At 48.7% G+C, this 21049-nt stretch overlaps 2 protein-coding genes across 2 annotated transcripts in view; one reads left to right on the forward strand and one right to left on the reverse strand.

The window, feature by feature from the left end:
- Nucleotides 1–6986, reverse strand: part of TTLL9 (tubulin tyrosine ligase like 9) — a 35533-nt gene extending 28547 nt beyond the window's left edge. The window contains exons 1-2 of the mRNA XM_063296845.1: nt 6972–6986; nt 4163–4209 (exon numbers count right to left, since the gene is read on the reverse strand). Coding sequence (XP_063152915.1) covers nt 4163–4209; nt 6972–6986 — 62 coding nt within the window. The remainder of the gene's footprint in view (nt 1–4162; nt 4210–6971) is intronic.
- A 3219-nt stretch (nt 6987–10205) lies between these two features.
- DUSP15 (dual specificity phosphatase 15) lies at nt 10206–21022 on the forward strand. Its single transcript, XM_063300022.1, has 7 exons — nt 10206–10310; nt 11659–11692; nt 13911–13993; nt 14777–14826; nt 18591–18665; nt 19618–19792; nt 20401–21022. Exons 1-7 carry the CDS (start codon nt 10290–10292, stop codon nt 20614–20616), a joined length of 654 nt encoding a protein of 217 aa, XP_063156092.1. The 5' UTR covers nt 10206–10289; the 3' UTR covers nt 20617–21022.
- The last annotated feature ends 27 nt before the right edge of the window (nt 21023–21049 follow it).

Raw genomic sequence — 21049 nt, forward strand, 5'->3', positions numbered from 1 at the left:
TCAGTACAACCAGAGATATGTCGGTATACCATCGGAAGATGAGACCCCCAGGTCGGAAGGTGGTCAAAATGCTACTGGGGAGGAACGGAGGATGTGTTCAACTAGCCCCAGACGTGATGACGCAGCTAGCTCAAAGCCGAAAGGACGGCTAGCGGCCGACGGTGCTGGTGGTGAACGGCGAATCCGATGTTCTAAGGATCAACACACCATTGGAGCCTGCAATGTAAGATCTATGAGCCAGGGCAAAGTGGATGTGGTTATTGGTGAGATGTCCAGATTAAAGATAGACATTTTGGGCGTCAGTGAACTGAAATGGACTGGAATGGGCCACTTCACATCAAATGACCACCAGATCTACTACTGTGGACAAGAGGACCACAGAAGAAATGGAGTAGCCTTCATAATTAATAGTCAAGTGGCTAAAGCAGTGCTTGGATACAACCCAAAAAATGATAGAATGATCTCAATTCGAATTCAGGGCAAGCCATCTAACATCACAGTGATCCAAATATATGCCCCAACCACAGATGCTGAAGAAGCTGAAGTAGAGCAGTTCTATGAGGATCTGCAGCACCTACTGGACAACACGCCTAAAAGAGATGTTATTTTCATCACGGGAGACAGGAATGCTAAGGTGGGCAGTCAAATGACACCTGGAATTACAGGTAAGCATGGCCTGGGAGAACAAAACGAAGCAGGACATAGGCTGAAAGAATTTTGCCAAGACAACTCACTCTGCATAACAAACACTCTCTTCCAGCAACCTAAGAGACGGCTTTATACATGGACTTCCCCAGATGGACAACACCGAAATCAGATTGACTACATCCTTTGCAGCCAAAGGTGGCGGACATCTGTACAGTCGGTAAAAACAAGACCTGGAGCTGACTGTAGTTCCGATCACGAACTCCTTATTGCACAATTTAGGATCAGACTAAAGAGATTAGGGAAGACCCACAGATCAGCTAGATATGAGCTCACTCATATTCCTAAGGAATATGCCGTGGAGGTGAAGAATCGATTTAAGGGACTGGACTTAGTAGATAGGGTCCCGGAAGAACTCTGGACAGAAGTTCGCAACATTGTCCAGGAGGCGGCAACAAAATACATCCCAAAGAAAGAGAAAACCAAGAAGGCAAAATGGCTGTCTGCTGAGACACTAGAAGTAGCCCAAGAAAGGAGAGCAAAAGGCAGCAGTGATAGGGGGAGATATGCCCAATTAAATGCAAAGTTCCAGAGGTTAGCCAGAAGAGACAAGGAATTATTTTTAAACAAGCAATGCGTGGAAGTGGAAGAAGACAATAGAATAGGAAGGACAAGAGACCTCTTCCAGAAAATTAGAAACATTGGAGGTAAATTCCAGGCCAAAATGGGTATGATCAAAAACAAAGATGGCAAGGACCTAACAGAAGAAGAAGAGATCAAGAAAAGGTGGCAAGAATATACGGAAGACCTGTATAGGAAGGATAACAATATCGGGGATAGCTTTGACGGTGTGGTCAGTGAGCTAGAGCCAGACATCCTGAAGAGTGAGGTTGAGTGGGCCTTAAGAAGCATCGCTAATAACAGGCAGCAGGAGACGACGGCATCCCAGCTGAACTGTTCAAAATCTTGCGAGATGATGCTGTCAAGGTGATGCATGCTATACGCCAGCAAATTTGGAAAACACAGTAATGGCCATCAGATTGGAAAAAATCAACTTATATCCCCATACCAAAAAAGGGAAACACTAAAGAATGTTCAAACTATCGAACAGTGGCACTCATTTCACATGCCAGTAAGGTAATGCTCAAGATCCTGCAAGGTAGACTTCATGGAGCAATTCATGGAGCGAGAATTGCCAGATGTACAAGCTGGGTTTAGAAAGGGCAGAGGAACTAGGGACCAAATTGCCAATATCCGCTGGATAATGGAAAAAGCCAGGGAGTTTCAGAAAAACATCTATTTCTGTTTTATTGACTATTCTGAAGCCTTTGACTGTGTGGACCACAACAAATTGTGGCAAGTTCTTGGTGGTATGGGGATACCAAGTCATCTTGTCTGCCTCCTGAAGAATCTGTATAACGACCAAGTAGCAACAGTAAGAACAGACCACGGAACAACGGACTGGTTTAAGATTGGGAAAGGAGTACGGCAGGGCTGTCTACTCTCACCCTACCTATTCAACTTGTACGCAGAACACATCATGCGACAAGCTGGGCTTGAGGAATCCAAGGCTGGAGTTAAAATCGCTGGAGGAAACATTAACAATCTCAGATATGCAGATGATACCACTTTGATGGCTGAAAGTGAAGAGGAACTGAGGAGCCTTATGATGAAGGTGAAAGAAGAAAGTGCAAAAGCTGGCTTGCAGCTAAACCTCAACAAAACCAAGATTATGGCAACCAGCTTGATTGATAACTGGCAAATAGAGGGAGAAAATGTAGAAGCAGTGAAAGACTTTGTATTTCTAGGTGCAAAGATTACTGCAGATGCTGACTGCAGTCAGGAAATCAGAAGACGCTTAATCCTTGGGAGAAGAGCAATGACAGATCTGAATAAATGGGTTAAGAGCAGAGACATCACAGTGACAACAAAGGTCTGCATAGTTAAAGCAATGGCGTTCCCCGTAGTAACATATGGCTGCGAGAGCTGGACCATAAGGAAGGCTGAGAGAAGGAAGATCGATGCTTTGGAACTGTGGTGTTGGAGGAAAATTCTGAGAGTCCCCTGGACTGCAGGAAGATCAAACTAGTCCATCCTCCAGGAAATAAAGCCAGACTGCTCACTTGAGGGAATGATCTTAAAGGCAAAACTGAACTACTTTGGCCACATAATGAGAAGACAGGACACCCTGGAGAAGATGCTGATGCTAGGGAGAGTGGAAGGCAAAAGGAAGAGGGGCCGACCAAGGGCAAGGTGGATGGATGCTATTCTAGAGGTGACGGACTCGTCCCTGGGGGAGCTGGGGGTGTTGACGAACGACAGGAAGCTCTGGCGTGGGCTGGTCCATGAAGTCACGAAGAGTCGGAAGCGACTGAATGAATAAACAACAACAAAATGTGGAGAACCCAAGATGACTTTGGAGGACGGCCATGGTTAATAAAACGTGAATTAAGCCCAGGACAGGAAGAAGGAATTAGAAAGAAACTCAGGACTGCCCCATCTTGATTTGAAGGAGGGAAGAGGAAATGTGGATGGGCTTCCAGGTTTCTCTTGCTATTGATATATCAGATAGATCCTTGGTTCTGTTTTCAATTTCCTTCTTAGCTTGTATTTTTAGTTTGTACTTCTAATTTAAAAAACAAAATTCTTTAAAGATTATTTCATTACCAAAAAAAAATAATCAATCAATCAATCAATCAAATAAATAAATAAATAAATAAGAGTTCCAGTATTTCTTGTGAAGTTACTTTCCAGATCTGGTCTACCTCAAAGGGCTGACATTAAACTATCTCCAGTGCTGTAGAGACCACAAAGAATGCACAGAATCCTGCTGGGAAAAACCCTGAGTCACAGGAACCGAATGACACTGTATACAGCTGTGTTTCTCAACCTTGGCAAGTTTAAGCTGGGTGGAGTTCAACTCCCAGAATTCCCCAGCTGTAATTTTCATGATGTCATCATGCCAATCATTTTCATGACATCATGACAGAAGATGTCATACAGGCACCTGGGCACAAGTCATTCTGATGTTACATGTGTCATGATAGCTCCATGCAAATGAAGCAAATGTATTAGCATCACAAATTCTATACAGGTAGTCCTCATTTAGTGACTGCCTCATTTAGCAACTGTTCACAGTTATGATGGTGATGAAATAGTCACTTTGCTTGTGACCAACCCTTGCATTGACGATCTTTGCAGGTCTGTAAAGCAAAGGAAAGCTGAAGGAAGATTGTAAGCACTGGTCCAGGTTCACTTAGTGACCACTTCGCTTAACAACCAAGTTACTGGTCCCAATTGTGGTTGCTAAATGAGGACTACCTTTAATTTGCTTCATGTGTGCCTGATGTCATGGCCTGCCAATGCCACATGCCCTGTCCCCTTCTGGGGATGCTCATGAACATGCACACACACACATATGTACTTCTCAGCAGATGGATCCTAGTTCTCTCTGCTGTTATTCATGCAGGAAAAGCAAAGGATTTATACATTTTTTGATTATGAAAATACCACTCACCGTTCTTTCAGTTTTTGGTATCCATAAGGCCCTTTATAGTTTGCATTCTGCAATGAGATAATTAGAGAAGGGAAAAATAAAAATAAAAATACCAATGAGCCCTATATGCAGATACACAAGCATCTCATTCTAGCGGTGGCTGAAAACAGGCATTGTCTGAAATAGCGCAGGCTGCATGCTCCCTTCTATCCCTGACGTGGCGACCTTCCGTTCCTGTCTTTTTTCTGGCTGGAGAAAGACATCGGGCAAAGCCTGCTTGCAGCCTTAATCGTATCCTGCTGAACTTGGACACAAACTGCCAGTTCCTTATTTGTGAATATCTTGATCACAGACGTACATTGTGCCTATAGGGGTATTGATATTTTTATTTGTTTGTTGCACTTCTATCCCGCTGCAGTCGAATGACTCTTTGGGATACTGATTTATTTAAATTTAAATTTAGTGCAAGATGGTCTCAGCGTTGCCCACCCTCAATTTGCTGCCAGATCTGTTTCAAAGTCCTGCACAAAGAAGGAAGCAGAAGCCAAGAAGCCACATCAGCCTTGTATAAAACTCAGTTTCTCCTTCTCTTCCTTTTCCTCCTTCCACCCCCACTGAGTTCAGAGAAGCTGCATCGCCAAAGCGGGTGCCAAGCAGCAAATGTTTATTTACTGATTTCCAAAACTGATTTGAATTGTAAATTACCCCATCCTGAGGACCCGTGGGCTGTGCTGATACAACACGCTAGTTTACGCAATTGATCGAGTCTTCCGGGTCCACCTGACTGGTTCCCTTCGCACAACACATTTAACCGGGTGAAGCAAGCAGATGCATTTGCACAGCCAGGTTCGGTTAGTATTTCCTCTGATCAGGCTGTTTTGTGACTTTGAGGGGCGTGAGAACCCCTATCATTGGGCGGGTCTGTGGTTGAATGTACTGAGTAGAAAAATGGGTCAATTCAGTAAGCAGGTTAAACAGGTTGTGGGAACATGGCAACTCAACTACAAATTAACCACAGCATCCATAAAGTAGTACTAGGGCTACTTACTGTTGTCTTATGGATTTCGGCTGCGAGATCTGGCCACCCAATTCAGTATGTAAGCTGAAGTCAACCATGGGCATTATCACTGAAGGTCTTCAAAAGGATGTGGGACGTTTTTCATATATTTTTTTAGTCGGTGAACTAATATTTGGATTGGTTAAAAATGCGATAACCTCTAAACCAGTGTTTCTGAAACTCAGCAACTTTAAGATGTGTGGACTTCAACTCCCAGAATTCCCCAGCCAGCATGGCTGGCTGGGGAATTCTGGGAGTTGAAGTCCACACATCTTAAAGTTGCTGAGTTTCAGAACCAGTGCTTTAAACAGTAAATCAGCTGCCTATCCACTTTGGCAAATGCCACAGAAAATGAACGTCCCTTCCGCCTCGCCAGAAATCAAATGTGTCTTCACACACATACACACACACACACAATTTTGCCAGGCTGGTCTTTCATTAATACAGCCTGGGGTATCCTGACCCGGTGCAGCTGCACAAGACTCAAACTGTTGGGTTCCCACAACACATTTCACTGTGTCAGTGTCACACCCAGAAGCGGCATTCACTCAGCAGGCTGAGCTTGATGAGTATTAGCCTGGTTTTTTTTAAAAAAACTTTGTCTGATTTTTTTTTAAGGTATTGCAAACCCACTCGGTTAGTTTTGGTTCCCTGTCTGACACAAACCCAGACAGCAGGTTAAATTTCTTCCTAGGCTCAGCACGTTCTGTAAACACAGCCAGTATCTTCACCATTGGGGTTGTCTTCCTCCACAGCTTTTCACGGGTATCTGCAGAGATCTTTCCGCTGGACTAGGATTTGGGGTAACAAGGGCAGAATATTCCCCACCCCAAGCCTAGAACCAGCTGCCGAGCGTCTTTTAAACGCAAGGGAGAGGGGTACGGTGGTCCCTTGCCTGCAGAAACCACTCAACCGGTAGATGGCAGCAGAGATGCCAAGGACGTCTTCTTTGCCGCCACCCGTGGCCCACCAGATGCTGCCGAGATGTGATGCGCTTACCAAGGGCGTCGTGGCCAAATATCCTGTTGTAGTCCAGGGGCTGGGGGGCGACTCCCTGAGCTGCCCTCTTCCTGGCATTTGGCAAATGACTGCACAGAAACCACAGAAGCATAGAGCGATGCTCCTGCATATGACCGCGAGTAAAACAGAACCATTTTAGCACCTGCAGAATCATAGGACCAGAAGGGACCCGAGGATCATCTAGTCCAGTGTTTTTCAAGCTTGGCCACTTTAAGATGTGGGGCTTCAACTCCCAGAATTCCCCAGCCAGCTTTGCTTCTGGGAGTTGAAGTCCACACATCTTAAAGTGGCCAAGTTTGGAAAACACCGGTCTAGTCCAACCCTCTGCAGGGTGCAGGGAAACCAATGAGCAGGAAAGCTTCAAACTATCCCGGATCCCCTTGCGATAAATCACGGTTCCTCTGAATTTTGCTCGCAGCGATCGGCTGGCAACACGCATCGCAACCGCAAAGGCGCCAGCAGGGGCAGCCCCATCTGCTCCAACCAGGCGCCCTCGGAGGGGCGCGGCGGGGAAAAAGGGGCGGATTCCAAACTCCATCACCCACTCCGGGAGCGGTGAGCGCGTCGGCTCAACGGCCACGGCGGCAGGCGGGCGGGACTGGACGCCCCATCCTCCCCAGGCGGCCGCATTCCGCCCAAGACCTCTCCCGACCCGCCCAGCTGGCTCGGCTGGGGACGATGGGGGGTGGGGAAGGGGCGCGCGAGGGAGACGCCCCCTCCCCTGGGGGATTCCTGCCCCTCCCGCGGCCCCACCTTGTTCTTGGCCATGGTGCTCCTTCCCCCGCCGGCGCGTCCCGTCGCCGTGGAAACCGCGGCTTCGGGGGCGGGGCCTCGCGGGGGGCGGGGGAAAGCCCCCCTCCCATCCATTCTTGCATCGCGGGTTCGGGGGGCCGCCTCTCTGCCGGGCACTGCAAGCCTGAACCGGGGGGCGGCGGCTTTGGAGCAGGGAGATGCCGAGCTGAGCCCCCTCCTGGGCCGGGTTGCGGAGTCTGGACCCATCCAGGCGGATTTTCCCGCAGAGCCTGCCGCAGCGCAGGCTGGGGAACGTCGGTGGGAGAAAACCCCACGGGGATCCTGGGAGAGAAATGGGGCTCTGGATTCCCCTGCAGGGTGACCGTCGGAATTCCACGTTGGAGCCCGTTTTAAGCGTTCGGTGCATGAACCTGGGATCCCTGGAGCCTCCAGGGTGGGCAGAGCAGGAGGAGAGCCACCTTAGTCTAGGGCAGTGTTTCTCAACCTTGGCGGCTTGAAGATGGGTGGACTTCAACTCCCAGAATTCCCCAGCCAGCAACGCTGGGGAATTCTGGGAATGAAAGTCCACCCATCTTCAAGCCGCCAAGGTTGAGAAACACTGGTCTAGGATGCCAAAAATCAGGGGGAGTCTGGAGCACGCTTTCCGACTCACAGGTGGACAGGTATTCTATGTCCCCAACTCTGGGGGGCAGCCTTGAAGCCATAGGATTGGGCCTGCCCTGTGTTTGTGGTGGAATCACTGGGATGAGCAGAGACCTTTCTGCTTATGGTGCCCAGCCTTACCCAGTAGCATCAGTTGGCAAACTTTTACGGATTAGGGGTGCAGCCCCTCCTTTTGGGGCAGCCTTCCCCCAAGCTCCTGACGGCCCTGATCCTGTTGGCCTTCTGGAGGGCTGTGGAGGACCAAGACATCAGTGGAGCCCAATATATATGTCTGGTGTTTATGGTGCACCTTGATTACAGTATGATGATGATTCTTAATTGCATTTTCTCTTTAATGACCATTTTTTACATATTGTATGTTAGCTGCCCAGCATTAAATGAGTAACCTGGAAGCCATATACATTTTCCCATATAAATAAATGAACTTTGGTGGGAGGCCAAAAGTTCTACCAAGGGGGTGATGTGGCAGACCACGAGGACAGGCCCAGAATTTTCCCTCTTAGATGGGATCGGCTGGGTATTGCCCTTTGCTCCTTAAACTGTATCGATCTGAAGCTTTGCACTATCGATTTGTGTGTTTTCCAACTTGATAGTGGGGACTCCTGGTCTGGGGGCATTCTTGAAGACCTGGGCCAGAAAACAGAAGGGAGGAAAGGGCTGGTGCTGTGATGAAATGTGGGCTGGACTCAGAAAAGGGAGAGAAGGAAAGATATCTGAGTTGGGGGAAAGTAGAAAGTAAAAACTTTGGCAGGCTTCCAAGTTTCTGTTCCCGTCCTCTGTAACCTCTTTAATGTACACTCCTAGACTCCTACCAAACTGGGGCTGAGACGTTCCCTGCAGACCTACATGGTGAGGTCACCAGGAGAATGACCCAAAAGTAAACGTGGGTTTTGCAGATCAAGATCTGATGCTTAGAGCAAAGAAGAAACATTGCCTTTCCTAACATCCACCATGTCCAGCTGAGGAGGTGGCCCAGGTAGACAAGAAGGTGACCTTAATTTCTAAGGGTCACATCATGGATGGAAACAGCTGCCACACAGGCTCATGGTCTGACCCAAAGTTCTCCCACAGAGGAGCAGAAGGTGGCTGAGGTTGCTGCATGGCCAAGAGAAGGCGGATGAAGCTCCCGAGGTTGGTTTTATGGCCATAGTAAGGCTGGAGTCTTGGTGATCAAACATTCCAGGTTAGCTGCAGAGAAAACAGGAAAATGAGGATGAAAAGCTGGGCACTCATGTTGCAGAACAAACCTGACCCATCGGGAGATGTATCCCTGGGCATTCCTGTGCTCCTGGAATGATCTGGAGAAGGAGAAGAGAGTCAGAATCCCTTGGAATGTTTGGGATGGAGCTCTATCAGGACCCCCAGCCGGCAAGCGCTCAGGGGAGAGGGTGGTAGTTTGATCTGTTGCCTCGAAGCTGGGATGGGCTTTCTATGTCCGTAAACCAGTGTTTTTCAACCTTGGCCACTTTAAGCTGTGTGGACTTCAACTCCCAGAATTCCTCAGCCAGCCATGCTGGTCCCTAAACTAGCATGGCTGGCTGGGGAATTCTGGGAGTTGAAGTCCACACAGCTTAAAGTGGCCAAGGTTGAGAAACACTGCTGTAAACTCTTCCCCTATGTGACTTAGTGCACCCAAATATGCCTCCCCCCCAGACACTTTTCTTCCACTGCCCCATTCCCCCATATAGGAAAACAGGTGAGATGAATGAAATAAAAGGAGGACTTGATTCTCTGCTACGGCCTGCACTGTTCCAGTCGCCAAACAGATTCAGAGGGCCAGGGGCTGCAAGGCAACCCGTGCCCCCTCCCCACCGCAGACCAAGGCAGCCTTGATCCTGCAGGCTCTATTTTAGGGAGGTGACATCCGAGGGTTTAACTGGCCCCACAGGCAGCGCCGACTTCGCAGATTCCACTCGCCCGGGAACATTGCATTCCCCGGCCTCTTCCTTTCCCCTGAAGCTGGTTGGAATGAATCACCATTTTCAGCCCCAGAAGGACCCCCCTCCCTGCCTTCGCCTGGGCATTGCGCATTCTGGGCCTGCGGTTTTCACCCGTTCTACGGCTGGGCCGAGGGACCTCTCCTCCAAAGGCCGGAACGGGGGGGGGGCGCGCTTTGCTGAGCAGGGGTGGGCTGGGGTAGTCCCTACCCTGGTGCCAAGGCATGGTGCCAGGAAGACACAGCTGGCCTTAGCAACTCTGGCTTGCCTGTCGGCAGGGAGACAAAAGAGTGTATTCTCTGCCCACAGGGGCTTGTGTTGGGCAGTAGCAACCGCCGCACAGCCAGCCCCACCCCGTTTTGAGGCAGGTGGGGTTTCCCCCTGGCCACCAGCCTGCCAGCCCCAGCGAAGGACTGGGAGGAGTTGGCATTTTTAGGAGCAGCTTCTGTGACCCAGCAGAGGAAGGAATCTTTCCCTGGAGGAGAATCTGTAGCCGCGGCATCTGCAGATTTATCCCTTGCAACAAAATACGCAGCTGTCGCCGGGAGAGCTCTTTTGGGGACGCTCCAAGGACGGGAAAGGGGCGCAGCCTTGAGGTGTAAATCTTGACCGAGCACTGCCCAGCCAAGTGTCCATTGCTGGACTTCTGGATAAAGAGGGGAGAGCCGCACCCAGGACGTCCGGTCTCCTTTCCGAGCTGCTGCGGTCACTCTGCATCATGGGCAACGGCATGAACAAGGTTCGCTCACGCTGGTGTGGTCTTGCGCGTTGCGTTCTCTTTTGAGTCACTTTGGCAGCTGAGCGGGGAAAGCGCTGGGCTAGAAGCCGGGGTGGTGGTGGTGCGTGAGTTCTCCCCCTGCCTTGGGTATGAACGCAGCTGGGTGACTTTGGGTCTGTCCCTCTGAAACGTAGCATTTTTTCTCTTGCTCCTGGCTGGCTGGCCTTATGCAACACAGCACCAGCATTGGCTTCATGGGGCATTAGGGACCTAAAGAAATAGACGATATTAAGATTTAATGTGACACGCAAGATGTTGGCTTTCTACAGTGTGAAGAATCACAACCTGTCTGACTCTCTTGTAGCCCAGGCTAGTATGTGGTGTGAATCCTGCCAAAGATTGCATCTACACAACTCTCTTAACCTGGTTACTAAAGTAAAAAATAGGGGGAGGGTTAAATACGAACTACTGAACCACAAGTCGGGGTTGAACATCACACCTTGAAGAGTTACTACTTTTTCCAAGAAAGGGCAGGTTCGAAGCTGTGGAAGGAAGGAATGAGGAGGCAGCAACAGGGTGGGGAAGTAGGAAGGGGGAAGATGGTGACCTTGGCATAAGAGGGGGGGCAGTTGGATGGGAGGAAGGGGCTGCAATGCAGAGAGGGAGACAGGAATGAGCTTGTGGCACCAGACGGAGGAGTTGAACTAAACATATAAGTCCTTGCTTACTGACCACAATTGAGACCAGAATTTTGGTTGCTAAGTGAAGCGGCCATTAAGCAAATCCAACCCAATTTTATGACCTTTTTTGAGGCAGTCATTAATCAAATCACCGCAGTTGTTAAGTGAACCACGTGGTCATTAAGCAAATCATACAGTTCCCCATTGATTTTGCTTGCCAGAAGCTGGCCGGGAAGGTCGAAAATGGTGATCATGTGACCACGGGATGCTGTGATGGTCATAAATGCAAACCGGTTGCCAAGCACCCAAATTGTGATCACGTGACCATGGGGACACTGTGATGGTCGTAAGTGTGAGCACTGGTTGTAAGTCAGTTTTTTCAGCACCATCGTAAGTCTGAACCATCACTTAAAGGAATGGTCATTAAGTGAGGACTACCTGTAACACCCAGGAAATGCCAACATAGCATTTGTAGTATAGCAAAAAGATGGGGCAATGTTAGTGGGGAAGGTCCTGGACCTGGAGTGAGGAGACCCAGATTCCAGTCCCCTCTTTGCCATGGAAGCTTCCTGGGAGAATCTGGGCCAGCCCTTCTCTCCCAGCCCAACCTACCTTACAGGGCTGTTGTGGAGCAAATTGTAAAATTGTGTACTAATGTTTTGTGTTTTTTTGAAAAAAATATCTTACAGATTCTCCCTGGACTGTTTCTTGGAAACATCATAGGTGAGTGAAGAGTGAAATTGCTACAGAGGTGGTGAATCAAGCTGTGATGGGGGGTTGGCATTTTCCTGGCTTGGCAAAGCTTTAATCCATACTTGCCGGGCAGAAACATCTACTTCACCTTGGTAGTTCCACCTGTAAGGTAGATGGTAAAAGCATGGAGCTGTAGGCAAGAGTAAAATGGTGGGGGGGAGAGAAGCAGGGGGGTGGTCAGGGAGGAATGATCCAATCCTGGAGCTTTTTCCTCAATCTACCCAGGAGTAGATGAATGCAACAGTTGTTTCCTCATGCTCAGCCTGCTGCTCAGTGTGCAATTCTGCTGGCCTCAGCATTTGCTCTGGAGAGAGCACCAAGTGTGCATCATTGGGGGCGGGGGCAGGTGTTACCCAAGTTGAGTCACTGCCACCTGTCCTGCTCGGCTGAAAAAGGATCTGGGCACTCTCCCGGCTGGACTTCTAAGAACTGTTAAAGAACATTGCACACACACAGACCCCCATCACTTTGAAAACCCAGGCATGGGGGCAGCCAGAGATAGGTGGACCTGGGTGTGAGGGTGACCCCGAGGGACCTGCACAGCTTTTGGGCAGGTCCCTTTACAATCTTGGGGACATGAGGCACAGTTTGTCCATAAACAGAGGCTGGCAGACAGTCCAGACTGCTTATGCATTGTGTGGTTCATTCTGGGAGTCCTGCCCATCCAGCACCCCCAGTTCTCTACCTTGATGGCTTCCCAAATCCCAGTTATTTGGGAATCTGAATCATAAATAAATTTTATATTTATTATCTTATTTATGTTTTTAAACTATGACTTAGACGGTTTTACTATCTTTTTTATTGTAAACTGCCCAGAGTCCCCCATTGGGGGAGGGGGGCGGTAATATAAATCTAATAAATAAATAAATAAATAAATAAATAAATAAATAAATAAGTGGAAAGGGTGGAAAGGATGTTGGAGGTCATCTAGCCCAACCCCCAGTACAAGATCCAATACAGCAGTCTTGAAAACCCCTGTGCTTTGTCATACATATACACCAGTGTTTCTCAACCTTGGGCACTTTAAGACGTGTGGACGTCAACTCACAGAATTCCCCAGCCGGCATGCCAGCTGGGGAATTCTGGGAGTTGAAGTCCACACGTCTTAAAGTGCCCAAGGTTGAGAAACACTGATTAAAAAGATGACATAGTCCTACAAATCTTAGAGGGTGTCATTAAGTCGGGGGGGGGGGTAGCCTGGTCATGCTGGGATGCAGGGCCCCCAGTGTGAGGAGATTCAGGGGATTGTGCCCCCAACATATCTGAAGGGCCCCAGGAGAGAAAAACTGTGTGTGTCTATTCCCTGGTTGTTTAGTTAGAACAGTGTTTCTCAACCTCAGCAACTTTAAGAGGGGTGGACTTCAACCCCCAGAATTCCAGCCAGCCAGGTTGGCTAGGGAATTCTGGGAGTTGAACTCCACCCCTCTTAAAGTTTATAAGGTGAGAAACACTGAGTTAGAATGTCAATCTTTGGAAACACCAATAGCTGAAGGGGAGGGCGCTTGGTGATGTCACAGAAAGCAGACCAGTCAGCACAGTGCAAGCTCACTGCTTCTGCTTTCTCTTTGGTTGTTTCTGTTTTCCAGCTTATTTGTTTCAGTCTCTAAGAAGGTATAAAATAAGCAATACAACATGAATCGGTGCATCTGTAGTGCTGGGTGTTGATTGCATAAAATATATATACACCACAAAATACCTAGGAAATTACAGTCTACGAACCAAGTTTAGGTGTGGATGTGGGCTCCCCAGGGTGAAAAGTCTTCGGTGACAGCTCTTCTGCTTCAACGTATGTGCAAGTCCTTCTCCTGGGCTGAGTCAGGAGAGCACAAATATTAGAATAAAAATGCTCCTCAAGGCTCTGGATAAACAAACAGGTTTGGTCTGGCAGGCGTCCCCCAACCGGGCTCTGTGTTTCAAATTATGCACCGTGCTTGGAATTAGGATATCAGAAAGTAGCATTAGGCTAACTTTTGTTTACTTATCGCTTAGCCACCCTCCCTGCTTCAGGACACCACAGCAGGCTGAGCACTTGGCACAGATGCCAGGCCTCCGTGCACATACCCAACCCGTGATGCTTCATGTCCAGATGTGTCAGCATTTCTGCAGGGCATGTGCATAGCACGTCTGCGTGGAAGGGAGAAGGCTGCCTCTAACAATCGCTCTGTGTTCCTCCCCCACTTTCTGCTAGATGCCAAAGACCTCGATCAGCTGAGCAGGAACAATATCACGCACATCGTTTCCATCCATGAGTCCCCGCAGCCCTTCATTCCGGTACGGGGTCACCAGGGGTGGCCATCTAGCCCGACAGCCCAAGATGGCAGACGCTGGATCCAGATGGAGGCAGCAGGGTGGATGAGATCCCTGGAACTCAGCCCCGCTGAAAGCTGTGGGGCTCAGGTCTATCACATGGAGCAGGAACAGTGTGGTAGCCCTTCACGGTCTGGTCGTGGGTGAGGGATAAGCAACGTAGTTTTGTAGACCCACCGGTGTCCCTGGGTCTTTGCAGGCCCCTGCCTTGAAGAGCTCACGGTCTGAACTTCAGCCAGGAGGCCCCAGGCATAAACAGAGAAATAATGTGACCTGGGTTAGCCTGGGATGCAGCTGAGATACAGTTGGGGAGGGGAACGTGAACATCACTGGGCCAAAGCTATCCTTGAAATGGTGGATTTGAGAAGGACTTTGGAAGGAAGAAAGAGAGGTGGCCTTGATTCCTTGCAAACATCTTCACAAGGGTATCCAGACATTTCTGGAGGTCCTTGGAGAAACAGTCTTCTTCAGGGACCTCCAGAAATGTCTAGATAGTCCCCTGTAGAGAGCGTAGGGAGGTTTGGAATCATCTACAATGCTTAGGACAGCCTTCTCTGATGGAATCATGCTTCCCATCATCCCCAGCCAGCACACCAATGCTGGCTGGAGATGATAGGATAATACTGTGGTCAAACATAGCTAACAATTGCCAAGGTGACAGGGACTGTTAGTACTTCTGCAGAGGTTCACCTCTGGGGAAAGGTTCTGGAGAAGATGATCCTCACCTAGATTCACATTCTCTCCTAGGGAATCACTTACCTTCGGATTGTTCTACCAGACACGCCCGAGGCAAATATGTAAGTATCAGTCATGTTTTGTTCTTTTTAATGAGGAAATCATAGTTGATCGATTGAATCATTATCCAGATTGATTAAATGATGTTCCAAGTAAGATGGAGGTAGCACAGATCAGAGATTCTGGTTCTTTGGGCAAGGGGCATTCAACCTTCTTGTGATTGGCATTGCTCTAATGCAGTGTTTCTCAACCTTGGCCAACCATGCTGGCTGGGGAATTCTGGGAGTTGAAGTCCACCCATCTTAAAGTGGCCAAGGTTGAGAAACACTGCTCTAATGGAAAAGCTGACTCCCAGGACACATGGGTAGCGGAAACCAGGTTCCTTTTGAATACTTTCCTGATGCAGCCTTCTCTGGAGAAGGTATTTGGTGTCAGTCCTTGGTGCCTCATTCTGCCAGTGCCTTTCAGATGTGCAAGGATTAGAAATCCACCTGCTAAAATATTCCCTAGGGACCAATGGAGCACCTGCTTCCAATCTGGCTGGGTCTACATTGGCCTCCTTCATTCCTGGTCTCAAATTTAAAGGGCTGGTGTTGGCATTTGAAGCCCACCAGGGCTGAGGATTGGCCAACAGCTGCTGGGGCATCAAGATATGTTGCAAAGGCCACCCTTCAGTGAGATGATAAAGTCAAGAGATACAGAATATAAGACTTGGCTAAGCACTAATACCAGAATGGAAATTCTGGGGAAATTTGCCTCGTTCTTCCTCTTCCAATTTGCAGGCAGGGGTTAAAAAATCTCCCGCTTTTCACCTGCCTTCCAATATTTATTGCTTTTTGCTTTTAAAACCATCAGCCTTTACAGAGTGGTTTAGAAGCAGTTCCCCATTATGTTGGGTGAGGCTTATGCCCTAATAACTGTGTTTATTTGTTTCTTTATTGTTTGTAGCTTCACTGTGCATTTTGTACACCCCTTTGGGTGTTAAAAAAATGGAATACTACTGCAAATAATTACAGTAACAGCCACAATACGATCTGCAATAACTCAGATATTTTGACAATGTTTGAAGAATAGAGTGATTTCAGGCATCAAGGCAGCTGTGGGGGGTCCCAAAGGTCAAGGGGGCAGCCACACCTGCATTTGAAGCCTCATTTTTGCATGCATCACAATGCACATAAATGCAGAATGCTTCAATTACGTTGGCTTGGCTGCCATCTTGGCTTTTTAACCCTCTCTCGCAAATGCCCCTGTTATGTATTAAACATTAAGAGTATATTAAGAAAACAGACCTTTCAAGGAAGAATGTCTGAGCTTTCATGCTTTCCATTTATGCTGGATTACAGCTGCTCTCATCCCCAGACTGAGATCAGCATAAAAGATACTCCATCTCTTTCCTATTCATGGTGAATTTTGGGAAGTGCATCCCTCTTTTCCTGACCCTATTTAAGCCACATTTTTAGGGAAGTTTCTGAAATAGGAAACATAAGACAGTGTTTCTCAACCTTGGCCACTTTAAGACGTGTGGACTTCAACTCCCAGAATTCTCCAGCCAGCTGCTGGAGAATTCTGGGAGTTGAAGTCCACACGTCTTAAAGTGGCCAAGGTTGAGAAACACTGGCACGATATAGCAGCATCCAGCTGACCTTGGCTGACCTTGAAAAGCTTGGGCCTTGTTGTTACTGGGATGGGAGACCACCAGGAACTGCCAGGAGAGTAGCCTAGGCTGGGAAGCATCTCAAAAGAAGCAGATTGTAGCAAATCACTTCCACATTGATGCCAAGAAAGCTACATGGATGTGTCCATCCAGTTACCAGGACTCTAGTTCAACTCGGAGACTTTAACTTAAAATACTACAGCGGGGAAGAGAAAAGCAACCAGTTAGAGAGAGGGGATATCTTTCCCTGGAGGCTGTTTGGCCATAACTCGATAGGCAGAACTTGGCAGATGAAACTATGTCTGACGTAATGAAAGACAAGCAAGATGATGGGTTCCTGCCTGCTGTAAGAGCAGGGGAACAGATGATGGCAGTAGGAAAGACAGCTACTGAAGGGGAAGAAGGGTGGCCGTTTGTGGAATGTGTCCATCTTCCCTTTTTCCTTTCTCAGAAGTGAGAAAAATATATGGGAAAGCTTGGAAGGTGGGGGAGGAGCAGGAGTGAACCAGGACTTCCTGGAGGGCTTGATATACCCTATTGCAGGGCTCTGCTTTCCCCCCAGGGCCCTTCCAGGCAATTGAAGGCTGTTTCTGATTGGTTTTGGCCAATCAGGCATTTCAAAAATGGCACTTTTGCACTGAGGAATGCGCATCAACCAGCATCTCTGGCCTGCTCCAAGCCCTCTGCAAAAGAGTAGGAAACCCATCTCTAATGATGTTCTAATCATTTGTGCCTGATTCTAATTTTAGGTATTTGAGGTAGTAGGGGTGTACTGACTTTGTCCACATGCGAAATTAGCATGTATTTTTTTTTAAATTACTGTCGGCCTTCCCAGGTAGACCAGGCAGGGAACACGACCAGATGAACTAATTCTACTTTATTGTAAGGTTACAGTGACATAATCTTGCAAGTCTGAAAGTCCAGTTCTCCCGCCGTCTCTTTTTACAGCTTGATAAGCTAGGGAGCGTCCCTTCTGAGCCTCTTGCTCCACCCATTATGCAGCTGTGGGCTGTGCCCTCTCTTATCTGACCGTTCCCTAGGCAGCATTTCTTCCCCTCGTCTCCCAAATTCATTCCCACATACCATTACAATTACACAAAGGACTACAAAATGTAAATGGTGCATGCTTTTTGTTATAGTTTATCCCCTTTATCCAATCAATATAGTTGAAAGGAAGATAAAATATCTTGAAATACGTTGAAAAAAAATCAAAAATTTCAATGGGAGGTATTTACTTTTTTACATGACTGTACTTGGTAAGAGCGAAAGCTGGACTGTATGGTCTCAATCCAGTGTTGCAACTTTATTCAGGTTTATTCAGCTCCCAGTGAAAGCAGGCAAAATTATTTTGGAGGGCTGTGACATCCCCCCCATTAGTTATGTCAATTTCAGCTGATACCTCCCTCCAAATCTCAATGGGAACGTTTTGCTTGGCCGCCCAACCTGGATGAACATTTGCGGGCTTTTTTGCAAAACATAGGCTTGTAAGAGGTGGGTGAGGCAAAGCATCAGGGGATGTTCTCCACGAACGGATTTCTTCCATTTAATAGCCTGCTTCCCCATTAAATCTGTCCAGGGCAACTAACTGTATTCAAAACTAAGATAAAAAGTGATCGATCCTTATGGCTAATTTCCAAAAGACCGCAATTAAATCAGAGGAGAGCAGACTGGAAGAAGGCAGGGAGCTAAACAAGTTATTAAGTTAAAAACAGCCAAAGGGAACAGTTGGAAAGTTTGAGGGGGGCTGCCGGAGGGAAGCGTCCCCCGACACAAAGAGAGGTCCACCCCAGGAGTGTCGGGGAGGCAAAAAAGTCCAGAGGGCAGCTGCGACTGCGCAGTGCATGTAAAAAAGAGGCGGGGCTGGTTGCTCAGTCACAGCCAGCCTCTTGACTTTTTTGACCCCTCCCTGCAGATGCCCCTGCTGATAGAGGACATTTTCCATTTTCTTATTGGGGATTTATTTATTGTGCCACCCAGCGTCACCTGGCCCACTCAGGGTGCTGGGAACCCCCTTTCCTTTCTGCTATCGTGTCCCAAGAGCAATCAGACCAATCAGCGAGACGCTGTCAACGACGAGAGAGGCAACGGCGGGAGTTTTCTTTTGGAGCTTCATAAACCTTTTGAAATGTGCTTTGCTTCCCTCCAACTCCCCTGTCCCCCCCGCCCCCCCAGCAGGAAGCATTTTAAGGAATGCATCCACTTTATCCATTCCTCTCGGCTGCGTGGAGGAAGCTGCCTGGTTCATTGGTAGGTACAAGTATCGGGGCCGGGGGGTAGAAGGGTTGTGGGTCTGGGGGGAGGAAGCATCTGGGATGCTTGAGGTGGGAAAGCTGGTGGTAGCCAAAGACGTCTGAACGCTCTGTGTCTTCCCAGAAACACCAATGCAGGCATGGTTAGCCGGGTAAATTGAAGAGGGCACCATCAGCTGGCTGGGGGATTCTGGGAGCTGAAGTCCACACATCTTCAAGTTTGCAAGGTTGAGAAACACTGCCCTAAGGCATGGTTTTATTGTGGTTTCATTGTGAAAGAAGCCAAAGTGGCATGCCTCACACCTAAGGCTAAGCCATTGTCTATAGTTTACTAGCCCAAATGGGTTCACATGTCACGCTAAACCATAAGCCATGATTTACAAACCTAGATGGTTGGCTTTACTCTTTGTACTAAGCCATGATTTACAGTACATGCCAAAGTGGGTATAATCACCAAGCCTTAATCCAGATGTGTGTGTTCACACTGGATACTAAGCTATAAACCATGATGCATGAACCAAACTGGCTCTGTTCACACTTGACACTAAGCCATAATCCAGATGGCTGAGTTCACACTGGATATTAAGCTATAAGCCATGATTTATGAACCAAAGTAGCCGTGTTCACACTTGATCTTAAGCCATAATCCAGATGGCTGGCTTCACACCTTATGCTAAGCCATAAGCCATGATTTGCAAGCTAAAGTGAGGGTGATCACACTTTATACTAGCCCATAAACTGGGATTTAAAAAGCAGCATGGCCGGGTTCACACATTACCCAAAGCCAACGTCAACCAATGCGAAGCAGGAGCACCCAGCAAAAATCCTTGGCAACCCTGAGGCTTTTCGTGTGCCACGTCACTCAGCCTCCATGGGAAGCTGGTGGAGAGACGGTGGCTGAGGGCAAGACGGTTCTGGGTCCTGACCCCCTTCCTCACCTTGCCTTCTAGCCTGGCAGGGATCTCACGCAGCACCACCATCATCCTGGCCTACCTCATGGCGGTGACGCAGCTGGGCTGGCACGAGGCCCTCGAGGCGGTTAAGGCTGTGCGGCCAGTGGCCAACCCCAACCTGGGCTTCTGTCGGCAGCTGGAGGAGTTTGGACGCAGCCGGTCGGTGCAGAAGGTGAGGATCGAGCTGGAGCATCCGGGCCCTGAATAAAGCAGCAGCCCCCCCACCCTCATTGCCTTGGGTCCAAGCGGAGAGAAACCCCGAGAGCCCCTTTTCCCTGACAATTGCCCCCAAGCCAAGCTGGGTGTGGTTAGCCAACACATTTGGAGGGCCCCAGGGTGGGTAAGTGGATCTTCCCCCTTAAGGAGCAAGGCTGGTAATGCTGCCAAGGAACACAGAAGCAGTCCGGTGATTCCTCTCCTCCTGTGCCCTGGATTATTATTATTTTTTTAAAAATGGTCTGCAGCGGCGTTTCTTGAACTTGGCCACTTTAAGAGGTGTGGACTTCAACTCCAAGAATTCATGGCTGGCTGGGGAATTCTGAGAGTTGAAGTCCACACCTCTTAAAGTGGCCGAGTTCGAGAAACACTGGTCTACAGCCGGCATGGTCCCATTCTCGGAGTTCATAGGGCTAGGGACTTTCTGGGAGGTGTTGCTTAAAGCCAGAGCTGGAGTTTGCACCATATAAACGGGAAAGAATTTACAAGACGGTTCCTCCCAGTTACACCCTCCAGCCAGGATTTTCCCAAACTCTTGTCCGTTGCCCCGCGTGTTGTTGGCAGATCCGCCGGAGACTAGAGCACAAGTACAGAGCGACCCCTTTCAATGACAGTGAAGCCGTCCGAGTTCTTCTGCCGTCTGGCAGAAGGCAGGAACCCCCCAGCCCCGGACGGGCTTTGGAGGCCCAGGGGCCGAAGAGCAGCAGCATAAAGCACATCAGTTCCTTTCTGATGCGGGTGAAGGAGACCTTCTCTTGTTTGCCTGGCCGCCTTAAGTGAGACCTTCCGAAGCCTTTGGAAAATGCAAGAGGGCTCCCCACGGAGGGCTAGTAAAGGCAGCACTGGGCCAAGAAGGATCTGTCCTTTGGCATCCTCAGCGGGAAGTGCAGGGACCAGGCTGAGCTGGAGAAGAGGAACTGTGAAACATTGGCAACGCCAGGCGGAGCTGGCTTGCTTTCTGCTGCTCCAATCACCTGTCGCAACCGAGCAGGCTATTGTACCCCAGGAACCCCAGAGCCCCACTGGAAGTATTTTCAACTCAAAGCACCCCAAAAACACTGAGCTGAAACCCCAGGACTTGTGAATTATCCGGAGATCAGAGGACTACCCAGACTAGAGGCTTTGGCAGGAATTGGCAGTAAAACCAGAACGCTACTCTTTTTAATAAAAAAGGGGAAGCAAACAAAAAAAACCGAACAGAGACTATTTTTAC

This window comes from Candoia aspera, chromosome 3 (assembly GCF_035149785.1).
Source record: "Candoia aspera isolate rCanAsp1 chromosome 3, rCanAsp1.hap2, whole genome shotgun sequence".
NCBI lineage: Eukaryota > Metazoa > Chordata > Lepidosauria > Squamata > Boidae > Candoia > Candoia aspera.

What these genes read in the sequence shown, in the direction of transcription:
- DUSP15 (XM_063300022.1), top strand. Translation starts at nt 10,290, where the DNA reads ATGGGCAACGGCATGAACAAG. An exon ending in CCCCGCAGCCCTTCATTCCG is followed by an intron (nt 13,994 to 14,776) that starts GTACGGGGTCAC and finishes ATTCTCTCCTAG; the next exon opens with GGAATCACTTACCTTCGGAT. An exon ending in GCAGCCGGTCGGTGCAGAAG is followed by an intron (nt 19,793 to 20,400) that starts GTGAGGATCGAG and finishes TGTTGTTGGCAG; the next exon opens with ATCCGCCGGAGACTAGAGCA.